At 43.8% G+C, this 14,001-nt stretch overlaps 1 protein-coding gene across 12 annotated transcripts in view; it reads right to left on the bottom strand.

Annotated features, from left to right (window-relative positions):
* atp2b2 (ATPase plasma membrane Ca2+ transporting 2) overlaps nt 1-8,162 on the bottom strand; it is a gene marked incomplete at both ends in the record, with an annotated part of 130,661 nt that extends 122,499 nt beyond the window's left edge. For all 12 annotated transcript variants that reach the window (XM_080728577.1, XM_080728583.1, XM_080728588.1 and 9 more), the window contains one exon: nt 7,961-8,162. In XM_080728577.1, coding sequence (XP_080584703.1) covers nt 7,961-8,162 — 202 coding nt within the window. The remainder of the gene's footprint in view (nt 1-7,960) is intronic.
* Nucleotides 8,163-14,001: the final 5,839 nt, after the last annotated feature.

Raw genomic sequence — 14,001 nt, 5'->3', positions numbered from 1 at the left:
TTATTCACATACACTTTGCTCAAGTCTGGTTATTTTTAAATATGCTTCTTTATAAATAAAATTGACTTGATTTGACTTGACTATCTCAAGGGCACTAGCAGATGTCCCTAAACCCTACATGTCTTTTTTGGTGTGGGAGGAAAACCAGAGCACGGTGAAATGTCCCAAACAGACACTACTATGGCTATAATGACACCACTACACTAGAATAACTCAGCAGGTGATTTTATTCAGTTTCCTACTCATTGTTACTGCAGCTCCAGGCAGCAAGTCAATATGAGAACACACCGTAGCCCAGTGGTGGAACGTAACTAAGTATATTTACTTGAGTACTGTACTAAGGAACATTCTGAGGTGCTTTAGCTTTATTTGGGTATTTACATTTACATTATCATTTATACGTTTATGATAATTTGTACTCCACTACATCTCAGAGGCAGCTATTGTACTTTTTAATCCCCTACAATTATCTGAAAACTTTAGTTATAGTTACTTTGGCTTCGCGTCACTAAGTGGCGAACATTTGAGTACTTCTTCCACCACTGCAGTAGCTTGAGGTCTTGGTTCTCTGGTTGTAAGCTTTGGGGGGGAGCTGCATCATGAACACTGACTGAAATATCCCCATGCAAAAAGAACAACATGTTTGAATCCTTAAAGGGGAAACTTTGCTGGTAACAACAATCCTATCATTCTGTTGTGAGGAGGGCATGTGACATAACACTCCTCTACATGTACTGTAGTGTACTGTATATGTGCCCTGCGAGAGATCGGGCAGAGAAATCGATCACCAGCCTACGTGAAACCCATGGAAACGAGCCTGAATGTGTTGTTTTAACCTACAGTATGCCGGTGGCAATTTTCCAGTGCGAGTTCTTGACAATACTGTATGCATCGGTTAGTGAAGTGTTATGTCAGATTTCCCACATTTCCTCACAATAAAATGATAGGATCCACATGAACCCATTTAGACCTAAGGCCGATATTCTACAAATGTCTTTGAACAGTTTTCTGAAAAATGTATGTTTCCATGTCAGTGGTTCTCAAACTTTTTCCTATGTTCTCTCAGCTTAAGGTTGGGGGTGGGGGTTAGTGTTGGGGTTGGGATTCAGGTTTTTAGGGAACATAGGACTGAGAGAGCATCAGGCTATGGGTACATACTGTAGGTAAAACTAAGCTCCTACTTATATACTTAGTCAAGCTCATAGCTAGGGAAACATTTATAATATTTTATTCAGTAAACTGGCCACGGAAAATACTAGTTTCTGACTGGCCGTTGGCTGTTCATTATTTCTGGCCTCTTCATCGTTCTAAATTAAAATGCATATTTAAACATTTTATTACTGGTTATTTAATCTAACATTAGATACAAGCTATCCTTAAAAACAACATGGATTTCAATGTAACTTAAAATAACATAACATATAACATAAAACGTGTGTGCTGCTATACTGTGCATTTGTGTACTGTAAGCACACAAACTACGGTCACCTGACTGACTCATCTGGTTGGAGATTACACACAACTTCTCCCACCTGCTGGACTAGTAGGTAACGTTTATTCCAAGGTTAAAGAAAATAGACCAAAGTTTCTATGAATAAAAAGTACCACACTATTTTAATTGCAGGTAAGTGGCTCATGGCATACATTAGCAGGATAATCAACCCCGAGCCGAGGTAATTAGCCTCTGCATCGTGCATTATTTTTTTGATAACCGCACGTCCCTTCGTTGATTATCCGTCACGCCTTACTTCATGGCCAGTCTGTAATTATTCCGTCCTTCTTTGTTCTCACATCCGTTGCCTACAGTACAAAGCATCTCCCTGTAAACCTTTGGCAGGTATCCAGCTCCCTTACCACCCAAACACCTACTCTCTCCTCTCTTCCTTCTACGACGAGCATTGCCCCCAGCAGCTTCTGACCTCGCCGTGCTCACCACAGCCAAGACCTATCTACTGTACGCACCCAGCGGCACCTTCTCATCCTCTGTGGCTCGTTACCCTCAAGGATAATCCATGCCCTCTCACCCTGCAATGCTCGCTAGTACCCTAAAGGAATAAATACACTCTTTGTGCCCTCCTACCTTCCATGACCATCTCATCCCATAAGTACTGCAACATCTATCCAAGTTATTCTACACTATTTTCCATTTAAAAAACCCCAGGTTTGATATGCTTTAGATCCCCATTTGATACTACTTTTTAAATTTGGGACCCAAATCTACACAGTTAACACTGTGTTCATTTAAGTCTCTGAGAGTGTACAAATGCATTCTCAAAGTTAATAGACCTCTAGCGGTCCACATGGACCCCTGGTGGTCCACAGACCCAACGTTGAGATACAGAGATCCATCCCAGAAGTATCTATCCCCTTTGTTGCTTAATAACTTGAAAACCGAATTTGTTACACGTGTAAGGGTCGATTCACACCGTAATAAGAAGCCTAACTAATTTCGGTTCGGCACTGTCCAAACCCAAATATGGGTCGTCGTCCCCGGTTCGGGGGGGGCGTCAACCGACTAAACTCGGCTCCACTGTGCTGCCAAAATGTTGTGACCTCCCGACTTAATTTCGGTACTAAGCGGTGTCTTCTCATTCATTCAGCCAGGCTTCAAGTTCATTTCCTCGGCTATGAAGCCAAGGAAACAGCGGTGATTTGGGAGGGAGACACGCCGACTTCCAAATGCTTGTGTATGCCGTGATTAGAGCGTCGCATAGCGGATACATGTCAGCTGGTTCTCACTCACTCTGGCTGGAGAGTGGAGGCGCGCGCGACACACACACACACACACACACACACACACACACACACACACACACACACACACACACACACACACACACACACACACACACACACACACACACACACACACACACACACACACACACACACACACACACACACAGCTTTGCTGCGTCTCGCAGCTCGCTTGTCGCTGACCGTTTTCAAGAGGAAAGAAGAGCTTAAAGTAAACACAACTTTGCTAGTGTTCCGTGTTGGTTTATATAGCCGACCTGCAAGCTCCGCGACAAATTGTGACTGTGATGCATGCAGAAAGAGAGGCGGCACGTCTATAATGTGAGCTTGTAGATTGAATGTTTTCGACGGAGCTCGCGCGTGTGTGAGAGTGATGAGAGAGACAGAGAGACCCCGGCGCTGCGCTGCTGCTCACTGCCAGTCACTGGACCTCCAGCGTGCAGCCGCGAGGGCCAGTCAGATATGTATCCGCCCTGCAACGCTCATTTCTCGGCCACAAACGTTTTCATGCCACAGACCTCCAATATTTACATGCGACTTCGGCACTAGCCGTTAAGAAAGTATGGATGAACTCCTGCAGAACCTAAATAATTTCGGGTCGGGGAGCCCTCCCGAAACCGAAATTAGTTAGGCTCTTTATTAGAGTGTGAAACGACCCTAAGTCAAACAGAGAAAACATATTGCAATGCAATGAGCTGTGAGCTTAGATAAGCTATATTTTCCCTGGGATAGCTTGGAGATTAGATTGACTATTTTATTGCGATAGCTTTGGACGGGTTGTTTTCGCTGGGATAACTTGTAAATCAACTATTTGTGCTGGGATAGCTTGTAGAGCTGCTGCCTTTTTCGCCTGATGTTCATCTAATTCACATTCACTTTTTTTCCTGAGTGTTCGCCTACTGTATATGACATGGCCGGAATAAGGAGGCTAAGGTTCATGTGGTTATTACCCTCAAGGAGCTATCAATACTATGACAAGTATAGAGTTATGGTCCCAAGCGCCATGCTGCTTTCTCTTCAGCATGCCTTCATAAGAAGCCAGCTTCCATTTGGCTCCGGAATGATTCTTGACATTGGCCTGCTGGCTGTAACAGAGGCATGCTACCTTCTCTTAGCCCTGTACTGTGCTATACAAGGCAAGGCAGTGGTAACTGACTGGGTTCTTACTGTAGGAGACAGAAAGAGTCTGTGGATAATTACCTAAATTAAACCTGATAATATCTCAAATGTGAGCTTTGAACGTATTGTGTCTTGTGCCTTTTAATTTATATTAATTGCCTTTGTGATTAATAAATCATAAAATGTGTGTTGATTTGTGGAGATTATCTTGTTGATCAAAATGGGTTCATATCATAAGCCTTTGTGTGCTACGGAGCTTATTTTCTAATTTATCCAAAACCCAATGCAAAAAATTCCTCTGGAAATCTGTGGTGTGAACCAACAGTGGTCCTCATTCCCGAGTTGGCCAACAAAAAGTCATCATCCCTGTAGCATTCGACTAAAAACACCTTGAATATTCCAAACGACTCCTCTCAGGGTTGTGTGGTGACACTGTAGAAGTGGTGATGCACAAATGGGTCCATTTGGTTCCATATCAGAGTAGTGTAGATTTGGGTCCCAAAGACAAAAAAATCATATCAAATGGGGGTGCATGGACTGTTTGGTTCACACACCAAGCAAAAAAACTATTAAAGATACAGTTTTAAAAATAATTCTAACTCAAGTGGATGTCACACGTGGAGTCCACTACAACTAAAACAAAGTAGAGTAGAATGATATACAGTAGCTATGTTATCGTTGTGATTATAGTGCTTGGTAGTGAATGTGCACGGCCCTTAATGCATATCAAAGTGGGGATCTTGAATTTATAAAGGTTGAGAATCATTGCAACAGGGTCATGTTATGTTGACACTGTTCTCCGTGGGGGGCTGCAGTCATTCATATTGTCAGCATCATAGCAGGGGGGCTACATTATATGAGTGTCATTCATTTGAAAGGCTACTGTATGTGGGCAAAGGGTCATGCTGAAGGCCGTTCACTATTGCAACCAGGCCCGTGGGACACATACACATTGCACATGCCACACATGTTGACAGCAGGCTATGCAACGGCCCTTCTACGATAATTACCGCGATCGTATTTCTAAGGTCGAGGTAACATATGTTCTGTGGAGCAACGCACAGCACACACTGGGCCTCACTCAGCATAAACAAAGATACACCAGGGACCACTAATGCAAATAATACCGGATATCATTACTTAGTTCCCATTTACTTACCAGTGAAGAATATGGTAATGATTTACGAGCAGCAATGATAACCAGCTAGCAATTTATGGAAGGGTCAGAAAAAGCCTGTGTTGAACCAAACGTAAAAACATATAATATTATTCTGAAGACTAATCAAATAAGTACAGATTTCTGCAATAGCAAAAAGGACACAAATATATAAGGAAGAACACAAATAAACGAAATAATTGCCATGCTACAAATAGGCAAAATGAGTCTCATGTCGCGTCCATAGCAGATGAACACAGGTTGAATACTAGGGGTGTAACGATACATTTTAATAGCGATTCGATACATATCACGATACATGGTTGACGATACGATACATGGACGATATTGGTTCATTAATGGCGTTACGATACGATTCGATTCAATGATTTAAAATCGATATAGTAACTATTTAGCAAAGACATTAAATCTGTGTGAAAGGTGTGGATAGTGCAGGTTTTTAAGGGAAACATGTATTATTATGGATATAAATAAGTAAACAGCCAAATACATGGACATTGTATATTGATAAACCTGCACCTTGACATGAACCCAGAGATTACACACATTTATCGATAGACCAGTGTAGCTATATGGAAAGGAAAAGTAATTAAACCCCTCCTTTAAAAATGTTCTTCTTAAAAATGCTAAATACAATGCCCAAGTAGGTAGTATCGATACAATCGATTCTTTGCACTGCCGATTCGATACGATACAAAATAAAACGATACGATTCGATTTTAGCTGTTTTCATTTCGATTTACTTCGATTTTTTAAGTTAAAAACGATATTTCGATACAGTTACTATATTGTTACACCCCTATTGAATACTCAAGTGTCTATGATGAACCCAGCACCAAGTCGCTTTATTTCATATTCTTGTCCTTTCCAAGAGATTCCATTTTCTCACAGGAGCATGTAAGTACATGTTACTGTGACTGTTTGGGAGGTCAGAGGTGTGAATAAATTGAGTACCGGTATTTTATTTCATGTGCATTATTGTGACAAGGCAAAATTGTTAGATTATGTAATATTTGGCTCTTGCAACATTGATTTCAACATTGATTCTGCTAAATTATATTTCCATTACTACAGTATTTTATATAGTTTGGTGTAATGAGCATCAGGGAACAGGGTCGGTACTCATCATTTCCCTTAACCACTAGTCTCTGAAGCCATACAACACTTCAAATGCAACAGAGGGTCTGTAATCTCCCCTCGGAAAAAATCTGCACGGAAGAAGTAGATACTGTCACGAACATTAGATAATTGGCACTGGGTGAATAATGGGTTACAAAATCGTGGGATAGTTTTTGAAAGAATAAAATAAAATAAATATGCTCTGAAGTGGGCCATTATCCAGAAAAGGTTTGGAACCACTGCCTTGGAAAAATGATTGGTTAGATGGAGATGGGATAGCTAAACTGTTGGTTCTGAGCTTGTTGACCGGTATCCTTGAGTATCCTCCCTTAACTGTACATAATTCACTTAGATGACTGAAAGAACTAAATGCATATCTAAATAAATGATACAGGCAAGAGAACACACAGTAATGAGGGGTTCTACCTTCCTTCAACCCTCATATCCCGATTTCGGGCTTCAACATTCGTCAAAAAGAGCCAGCCTACAAGCTCACAACATGTCGCCTTGCGGCACGTTGCCGCTTGTACATTAAACATTTTGGGTGCAAAGACATTTGAGGGCCCTATTTTTTTCCATACCTTACCCCTTGTCCCTAAACGTCTTTGCGTTTTATTATTATGTTGCAAAACATTTTGAAATAGTTCAAATAGCTGATCTACAAGCTCACAACGTGTCGATGTAGATCGGCTATTTGAAGTATTTTAAAATGCTTTTTTTTTTCAGAACAGTAAAAAAAAAGGCAAAGAAGTTTAGGCATAAGCCAAGGGGGTGAGGCATACAGTAGAGGGTCCAGTATAGAGGGTTTACGATAAATGATTAAAGGAATATAAAATAATGATAATAATATTTAAAACATGTACATTACAATAGTGTTAAATCAGAAGCTCTTGTGCTAGGTGTTGCATGTCCGCTCTGTGCTGGTCGCTCTGCATCAGCAGACGTCCACGGCATTAACCCACATGGCTCTACCTTGTTGCCGCGGAGACCTGCTCGCTAATAACACCGCACCTGATAGGCTGGCGGGTGGGAGGGGGACAAGGGAGGGGAGGAGGTAGCGGTAAGGGGGGGGGGGGGGGGGGGGGGGGGTTGGGGGAGTGTGCTGTGCACGCACGTGTCCGTGTGTGCACGAGTGCGCGCGGCCCCGTGCATGGGGGGGGGGGGGCTTATTTTAAACTGTCCAGGGAGATTTCTACGCATACTAATCATTCTGTAAACATATAGGCAGTGGAGGGACGGGACTCCCTCCCTGTCTGCTGTACTGATGCTCTGCTTACGTATGTATGTCCACTGCTAGTGTGCCATGGCGGTGCGTGTGTGCGTGCGTGCGCGTGTGTGTGCCGGATCCCATAATGACAATTTCAGCTTATCACAAAGCCTGATGTAGACGAAAAACCGAGAATCCATACATCATTCATAATAGCTAAAAAGAAAAGCATTAATTCCTGATGGAAGCAAAACTGAATTCTGTTTAATTAAACGCTGTGCACGTGTTCTCTGACATAGCACACAGCGACACATAACCAGAGGCTGCCAGCCTCCTGCACACAGGCGCGCACACACGCACAGAACACACGCACACACACACACACACACACACACACACACACACACACACACACACACACACACACACACACACACACACACACACACACACACACACACACACACACACACACACACACACACACACACACACACACACACACAGGCACACGCACGAACGTGCGCCTCCCAAAGATGCGTCTTGCACACAGACATACACACACAGGGAGGGACACTCACCTTCCGTGGGTGAGGTTTTGAGCCGCGTGCACAGTCCCTCCGTGTCTCCGTAGTCCTCCTGGATCTTGACCACTGCCTCCGAGGCGCGGAGCTCCATGAGCGTTCGGAGCTCCATGACGGAGCAGCCGAAGCCGGCCGCATGGTGGTTCCCATCGTTTATTTGGTTCTTGGAGTAGAAATCACTGTTGGACATGTCCCCCATGGCTGTGTTCGACGACGAGTGAAGTCAGTCAGATTCAAGTGTTCGTTATTGCTTTAGCGATCAATGAAAAAAATAAAATAAAAAACTAGAGAGAGATGAGTTCACCCATCATCCACAATTTAAGAAAAACATAAAAAAATAGAGCTGGGGAGGAGAAATATACAGATAAGGTGCAGGGAGAAAGAGAGAGAGAGAGAGAGAAAAAAAATCAGAGGGGAATAATAAATCAATGAACGGTCTCCTCCGTTTCGGGAGGAGATCGATCAACGATCGGCTCGATGCGAGAGAAAAAAATTGAAAAATATAAAAACTACGAAAAAAAGGAGAAAATAAAAACGTCAGAGAGGAGAAACAGAAGGAGAGGAGGAATAAGGAGAAGAAGAGAAGGAGAGGAGGAGGAGAAGAAAAGGAGAGCCGGAGGAGGAGGAGACGCGAGAGGGGAGCATCCAGGAGGAGAGCGTGGTTGGACGGCCCCGGTGGTCAGGTCCTGAGGAGAGGGCCGGCGAGTCCCGTCGGTCTCAGGCTCACCACGGCTGCGGTCCAGACCCACTCCATGCCGCGCGGCTTCCCATCGCTTGCTCGGTTCTTCACTGTCGCTGGCTGCACGCACACACTGCTGCTGCCACTGCTGCTGCTGCTGCCGCTCTCTCTCTCTCTCTCGCTCTCTCTCTCTCTCTACATGGTGATCTTCCCCATCACTGCTACAGAAGAGGAGGTAAGGCAGAGAGACAGGTGGAGAGACAGGTAGGTGTGGGAGAGAGAGAGAGAGAGGAGGAGAGAGAGAAGGGAATTCAAGGGATGAATTCCAAAAGAGGACAGGAGGAGGAGCAGGAGAGAGCGAACGAGCGAGAGAGAGAGAGAGAGAGAGAGAGAGAGAGAGAGAGAGAGAGAGAGAGAGGGAGAGAGAGAGAGAGAGAGAGAGAGAGGTGGTGAGCGGTGCGTTGATCAGGGCAGAGAGAATGCAGCGCGGTACACGTTGAAGGGCAGCCTCTCTCCTGAATGCTGCTGCTGAGGAGGCTTTGGCTCTGGCTCTACTGTATGTATGTATGTATGTATGTATGTATGTATGTACAGTATGTACAGTATGTATGTACGTACTGTATATACTACTGCTGCTGTTGTTAGCCTCGTTCCGAGGACACACCGACCGGCAGGGAGAGCGACAGAGACACAGAGAGAGAGAGGAGGAGGGAGGGCAGGGAGGAGAGGATGCTCCTTTCTGCTGCAGAGCGTCGAGGAGTACATGTGCGCGGGCAGGCAGGCGGACGGGCAGGCAGGCAGGCAGGCAGGAGAGAGGCTGGGGCTGCTCTGACGCCAGAGAGCGCAACAGCAGAACGTAACACTGCACTGTCATGAAGAGGATGGTGCCACCAAACCCCCCCTCTCTGTTTCTGTGTGTGTGTGTGTGTGTGTGTGTGTGTGTGTGTGTGTGTGTGTGTGTGTGTGTGTGTGTGTGTGTGTGTGTGTGTGTGTGTGTGTGTGTGTCTCTCTCTCTCTCTCTCTCATACACAGCTGAAATGGATGCAGCATGTGTAGCCTAAGCATGTTCATGTTACGACTGGTTAACAACAAGCAGCTACCGTAATTCAGTTGTATGGATGCTTTATAAGGTAACCTCTTATCTTCTTTTCTCTATCTCTATCAGTGGTTCTCAAACCTTTTTTTGTCAATGACCCCCATATTACTATGAATTTGACTGATCCCCATCAGATTTTTTTATTTTTGTGCCTGGGACCCCCGACCCCCGTACAAGATTTGTGTTGGATTCAAAAATATTCAAAATTGAGCTTGTAGAATAGATGGTCTTTTCTCAAATACCCAATAGGGTTAAAGTGATTAAACTGATTTTGATGCTATATTAACACATTTTGCCACTTCAAGGACCCCTGGGGGTCACGGGACCCCACTTTGAGAACCAATGCGACCAGTAAGGGGCTCTACAGAGCACATATCTGCGGCGGGGGCTTTGTAAGTCATGGTTACAGCCGTCAGTACAAGGAAGCTGCGGAGCGGAGTTTCTACAACATGCAGTTCAACGTTTCACATGTGTGGCTATGGTCAGAAATGGAAGTGCTTTTGGAGGTGCCCTGCATAAAGGCTCTCTCAATATACGATTAAAATCTGGGGTTGATTGGATGTTGTGTGCATGATATACTGAATGGCATTTTGTGCACAAATAAATAGGCCCTTTCCACTCATTTGGGAAGCCAATTAAAGGCAAACAGTTTAGAATATCAAAAACTCTCATTTTTACATGACTCCCAAGGTCATTTGTACTTAACTCATATACTGCCAATAAAAAAGGCAGAACTGTTTTTGGAGCACTGGGGAACACCGTTTCGGCGATCCGATTTTTGATTGTTCTGAATTAAATCTAATTAATCTAATAGCTTGGGAATCTCGGGCGTGGCGGCCTGGAACAACTCGGGAAACTCGGGATATGGCAGTAAATAAGTTCAAATACATTTGTTTCAATGGGACCGCCCTGACGTACCACGAGTGACAACGCGTCGTGCAGCGACGTCGTCCACCCCTCCTATATTCGCGAGCTTACACACACAGACAGACACTTAGTCACACACAGAGGCAAAAACTTCGGCCTGGCAGAGATAATAAATGTTGCTGCTCCTCTGTGCCTGAAAACTGTCAAATGGAGGCAAACAAATTCCCGCTCAGGGAATAGATGAGTGTTTGTGTGTGTGTTCACACATGCCCATGCACAGGCCGTGCATGTGTACTGCATGGTCACGTGTATGTATGCCCGTGTCAGTTTGTGTGTTTGTGTGTGTGCGTGCGTGCGTGCGTGCGTGCGTGTGCGTGCGTACGTGTGTGTGCGTGTGTGTGTGTGTCAGACCGGCTAATCAAGTGACTGACTGAAGAGAGAAACTGCATTACACAGGTAATTTTCCCAATAATACAACACCAGCTGTAGCTGCCTGGCAGACAGACACTTCCATGCTACCAGCATTTAATCTGCTCCAAAGTGGAAAATCTTTTCAGACTTCATAAGTCAAGAAGTTTTGTGATTTTTTTTTTTACTGAATACACTTTCCTTGAGATACAGGCCTGGGGTGATAATTACAGATTACAGAAAGACATACAAACAAGGTGCTTGTGTTTAGCTGTTACATAGAATTAGTCACTATCAAGAGCTGCGCTAATCAATTTAAGTATGGAAACAATTTTCTCTAATCCCACATCTTTGTGTTTGGTGACAAGGCAGTGAAATGGTGCAAGTCATTATAGAATCTTATTAGCATACCGTCAATACATACAGATATCTGTATCTCTCATACATTATGTAGGGCTGTTTCCAGCAGAAGTACAAGGACTTTTTTTTCTTTTATTATTTGCACAAAACATTATTCAAAATAGGTTTTCATGAAAAAGGTTCAAGAATCCCTTGGCAATTCAACCACACCGGTAATCAACCTGAGTTTCAAGAGGAGCATATGTGACCCACTTAAACTCTTTAAACTTCTTTGACCCCCAGGGGTCTCTGTACTTGGTCCCCTCCTTTTTCCCCTCGATGCCAAATCTCTTTGCCAAAAATACAAGTACAATCTTGGTAGAACTCATATTTCCCTATTATGACACAGAATGCACAGAATAGGAAAACCACCAGTGTCCTGCAGAAACCCTCAAAACAACGTAGCCCACTGAGGCAGGAAATTAGAGAGTGTTTTAACTTGGTCAACCAGGTTAACTTTAGTAACCGGGCCAGGAAACAGTACACATGGAAGAAATCATGGGTATGTACAGTACAGGGACGTGCAGAGAATGTTAGAGAGGTAAGGGTCTGGAATTTCTAGAAAGGGCCTTTTGGTGGACATATCGAAAATAGCAGTCCTCCAATCTCAAGCTTGGAGGTCGGCTATTTTCGGTGCTTGACACCACACTGAACTAAGCATAATCAAGTCAATACTGAAGATGTGGCGTACAGCATGGATTTCTACACAGAGAGGGCAATTCTTTCAACATAAGATGCTGCATTCAAGTTCAGGAGAGACAAGGCAATTCTCTTGAATGCTGCCTTCAGGTATGGCATGGAAAGAGGGCATTTGCATTTCTTTCACCATAGTAAAAACTGCATTCATGGTCTGGAGGGGGCACTTTTTACAGATGGGTAAAAGGGCAGGGGATCAAGCCCCCTTTGATGTCTATGCGTGCACGTGCCTGGTACAGTATAAGGATCAAACTACACATTTTGCCTTTGGGATTGTCTCTGTTCCCCAGCTGACTGTAAGCAAACCATGTCTGTTGCATTCCTCAGTATGGACACGTTGTTACTTAACCAGTGACTTGAAGTGCTATTCTGTTCAGTTATGACTTCACTGTTGCCTACCAGAGAGTTTGACATTTTGTTTCTCTCAGAACAAGTCCCAACAACATTTCACTGCTTGTACCGTACTTGCACAAGTTAGTGATAAATAAAACCTTCTTGATTCATGATCAGTGTGTTACATTCATCTACTGTACCAGTCCACCTACTGTACATCTGTGTCTGTCAAATGGTTCATTCCAGGGCAGGAATTTCATGGAGGCCATGAAGGCCATGGCCGCCGTTGCCCCTCAGTTTGGCCTTGTGCCACTCCAAACAATGGCATTCCCTGTGGCCACAGTGGCCTTAATGCCCCAGCTGAATGTACCACTTTCTCCTCTGTCTCTTTCTTGTCAATAGTATGTAGACAGTAGATACCAGTGTTTCTTTCTTGTCATGTAGACAGTGTCTTTTTTTTGAGATTCTGAAATCTTAACTCCCCCGAGTCCCCATCTTTAAACCTTGGGGACTCGGGCTGAGCATGGATCAGATTGTAAATCATCCCTAACCCTGACGGCCTTCCTGCCCTGGCATTTGGCCTTCGTGCCCTCAGAAAATGGACAACACCAAAGGCCAAGTGGTCTTGCCCCTAAAATGACGAAATTCCAGGCCTGGTTCATTCACTCATCTGTTCATTCACTAATGGTAGTTATTACATTCTGCTCCAGCACCAGTCCGCTCATCATTGAAATGAAAACTGAGAAATGGAATGAAGTCATTTTCTTCTAAACTACATGAAACCTAACGTCCCTATTCTGGGCATGTCATAATAGGCAGACATTCAGAGACAATGGGTAAACATTCAGCAAAAATAGACAAACATTCTTAATAAAATATGTGAACATTTGTCAGAAATGAAAGGAGATCTATACGATTTGGTAGATCAGCTATTGTCTGCGCATAGGTTTGGTGTAGAGGGAAAAAAGAGGAGCCTAGTACAGACCCTCAGGTGAGCCCGGTCAACAAGGTAGGCTATAGGGTCTACAGTAAGTGTTTTTTAAGCACGTAATGCAGTAACTTACGGTCAGAAAGCCATTAGTGCATAAATTGACATTCACAGAATGTGGATTAAATATGTTTTGGTTTCTTTTACTGTATGTTTTTAGCCGCACTAACAGCAGGGTTCTGAGGATGTCGATCAGTGAGTCTATCCAACGCTTTGCTCCCAAAACATTATTTCAATAACTACCGTCTGGATAACCATTACGCTAATGATTCTCACATGGCCTTTCCTCAAGCGCCTCTCATAGGCCAAAATATACCAGACATTTGAGACATATTAAAATTAAATTGGTACAGTAGATTGGCATGAAACTTGCCAAGCACATTCTTGCTCCAGTTGCTCCACAGAGGTGAACCAAGTTGCTCTTGATATCATTAAGCACTCAAACCTACGTATTTCACGATAAATGTCAATCTCTTAACTCCAATTTAACGTTCCTTCCTTCTGCATACCGTACATACTGTAGGTGTAAATGTACAATCTCGTTCTGTGTCTCCTGTATGTATACATGTTAT

This window comes from Nannobrachium achirus, assembly GCF_963921795.1.
Source record: "Nannobrachium achirus genome assembly, chromosome: 6".
Classification (NCBI taxonomy): domain Eukaryota; kingdom Metazoa; phylum Chordata; class Actinopteri; order Myctophiformes; family Myctophidae; genus Nannobrachium; species Nannobrachium achirus.
The sequence above is the reverse complement of the archived record's forward strand: the minus strand, read 5'-3'. Positions and strand labels throughout refer to the sequence as shown.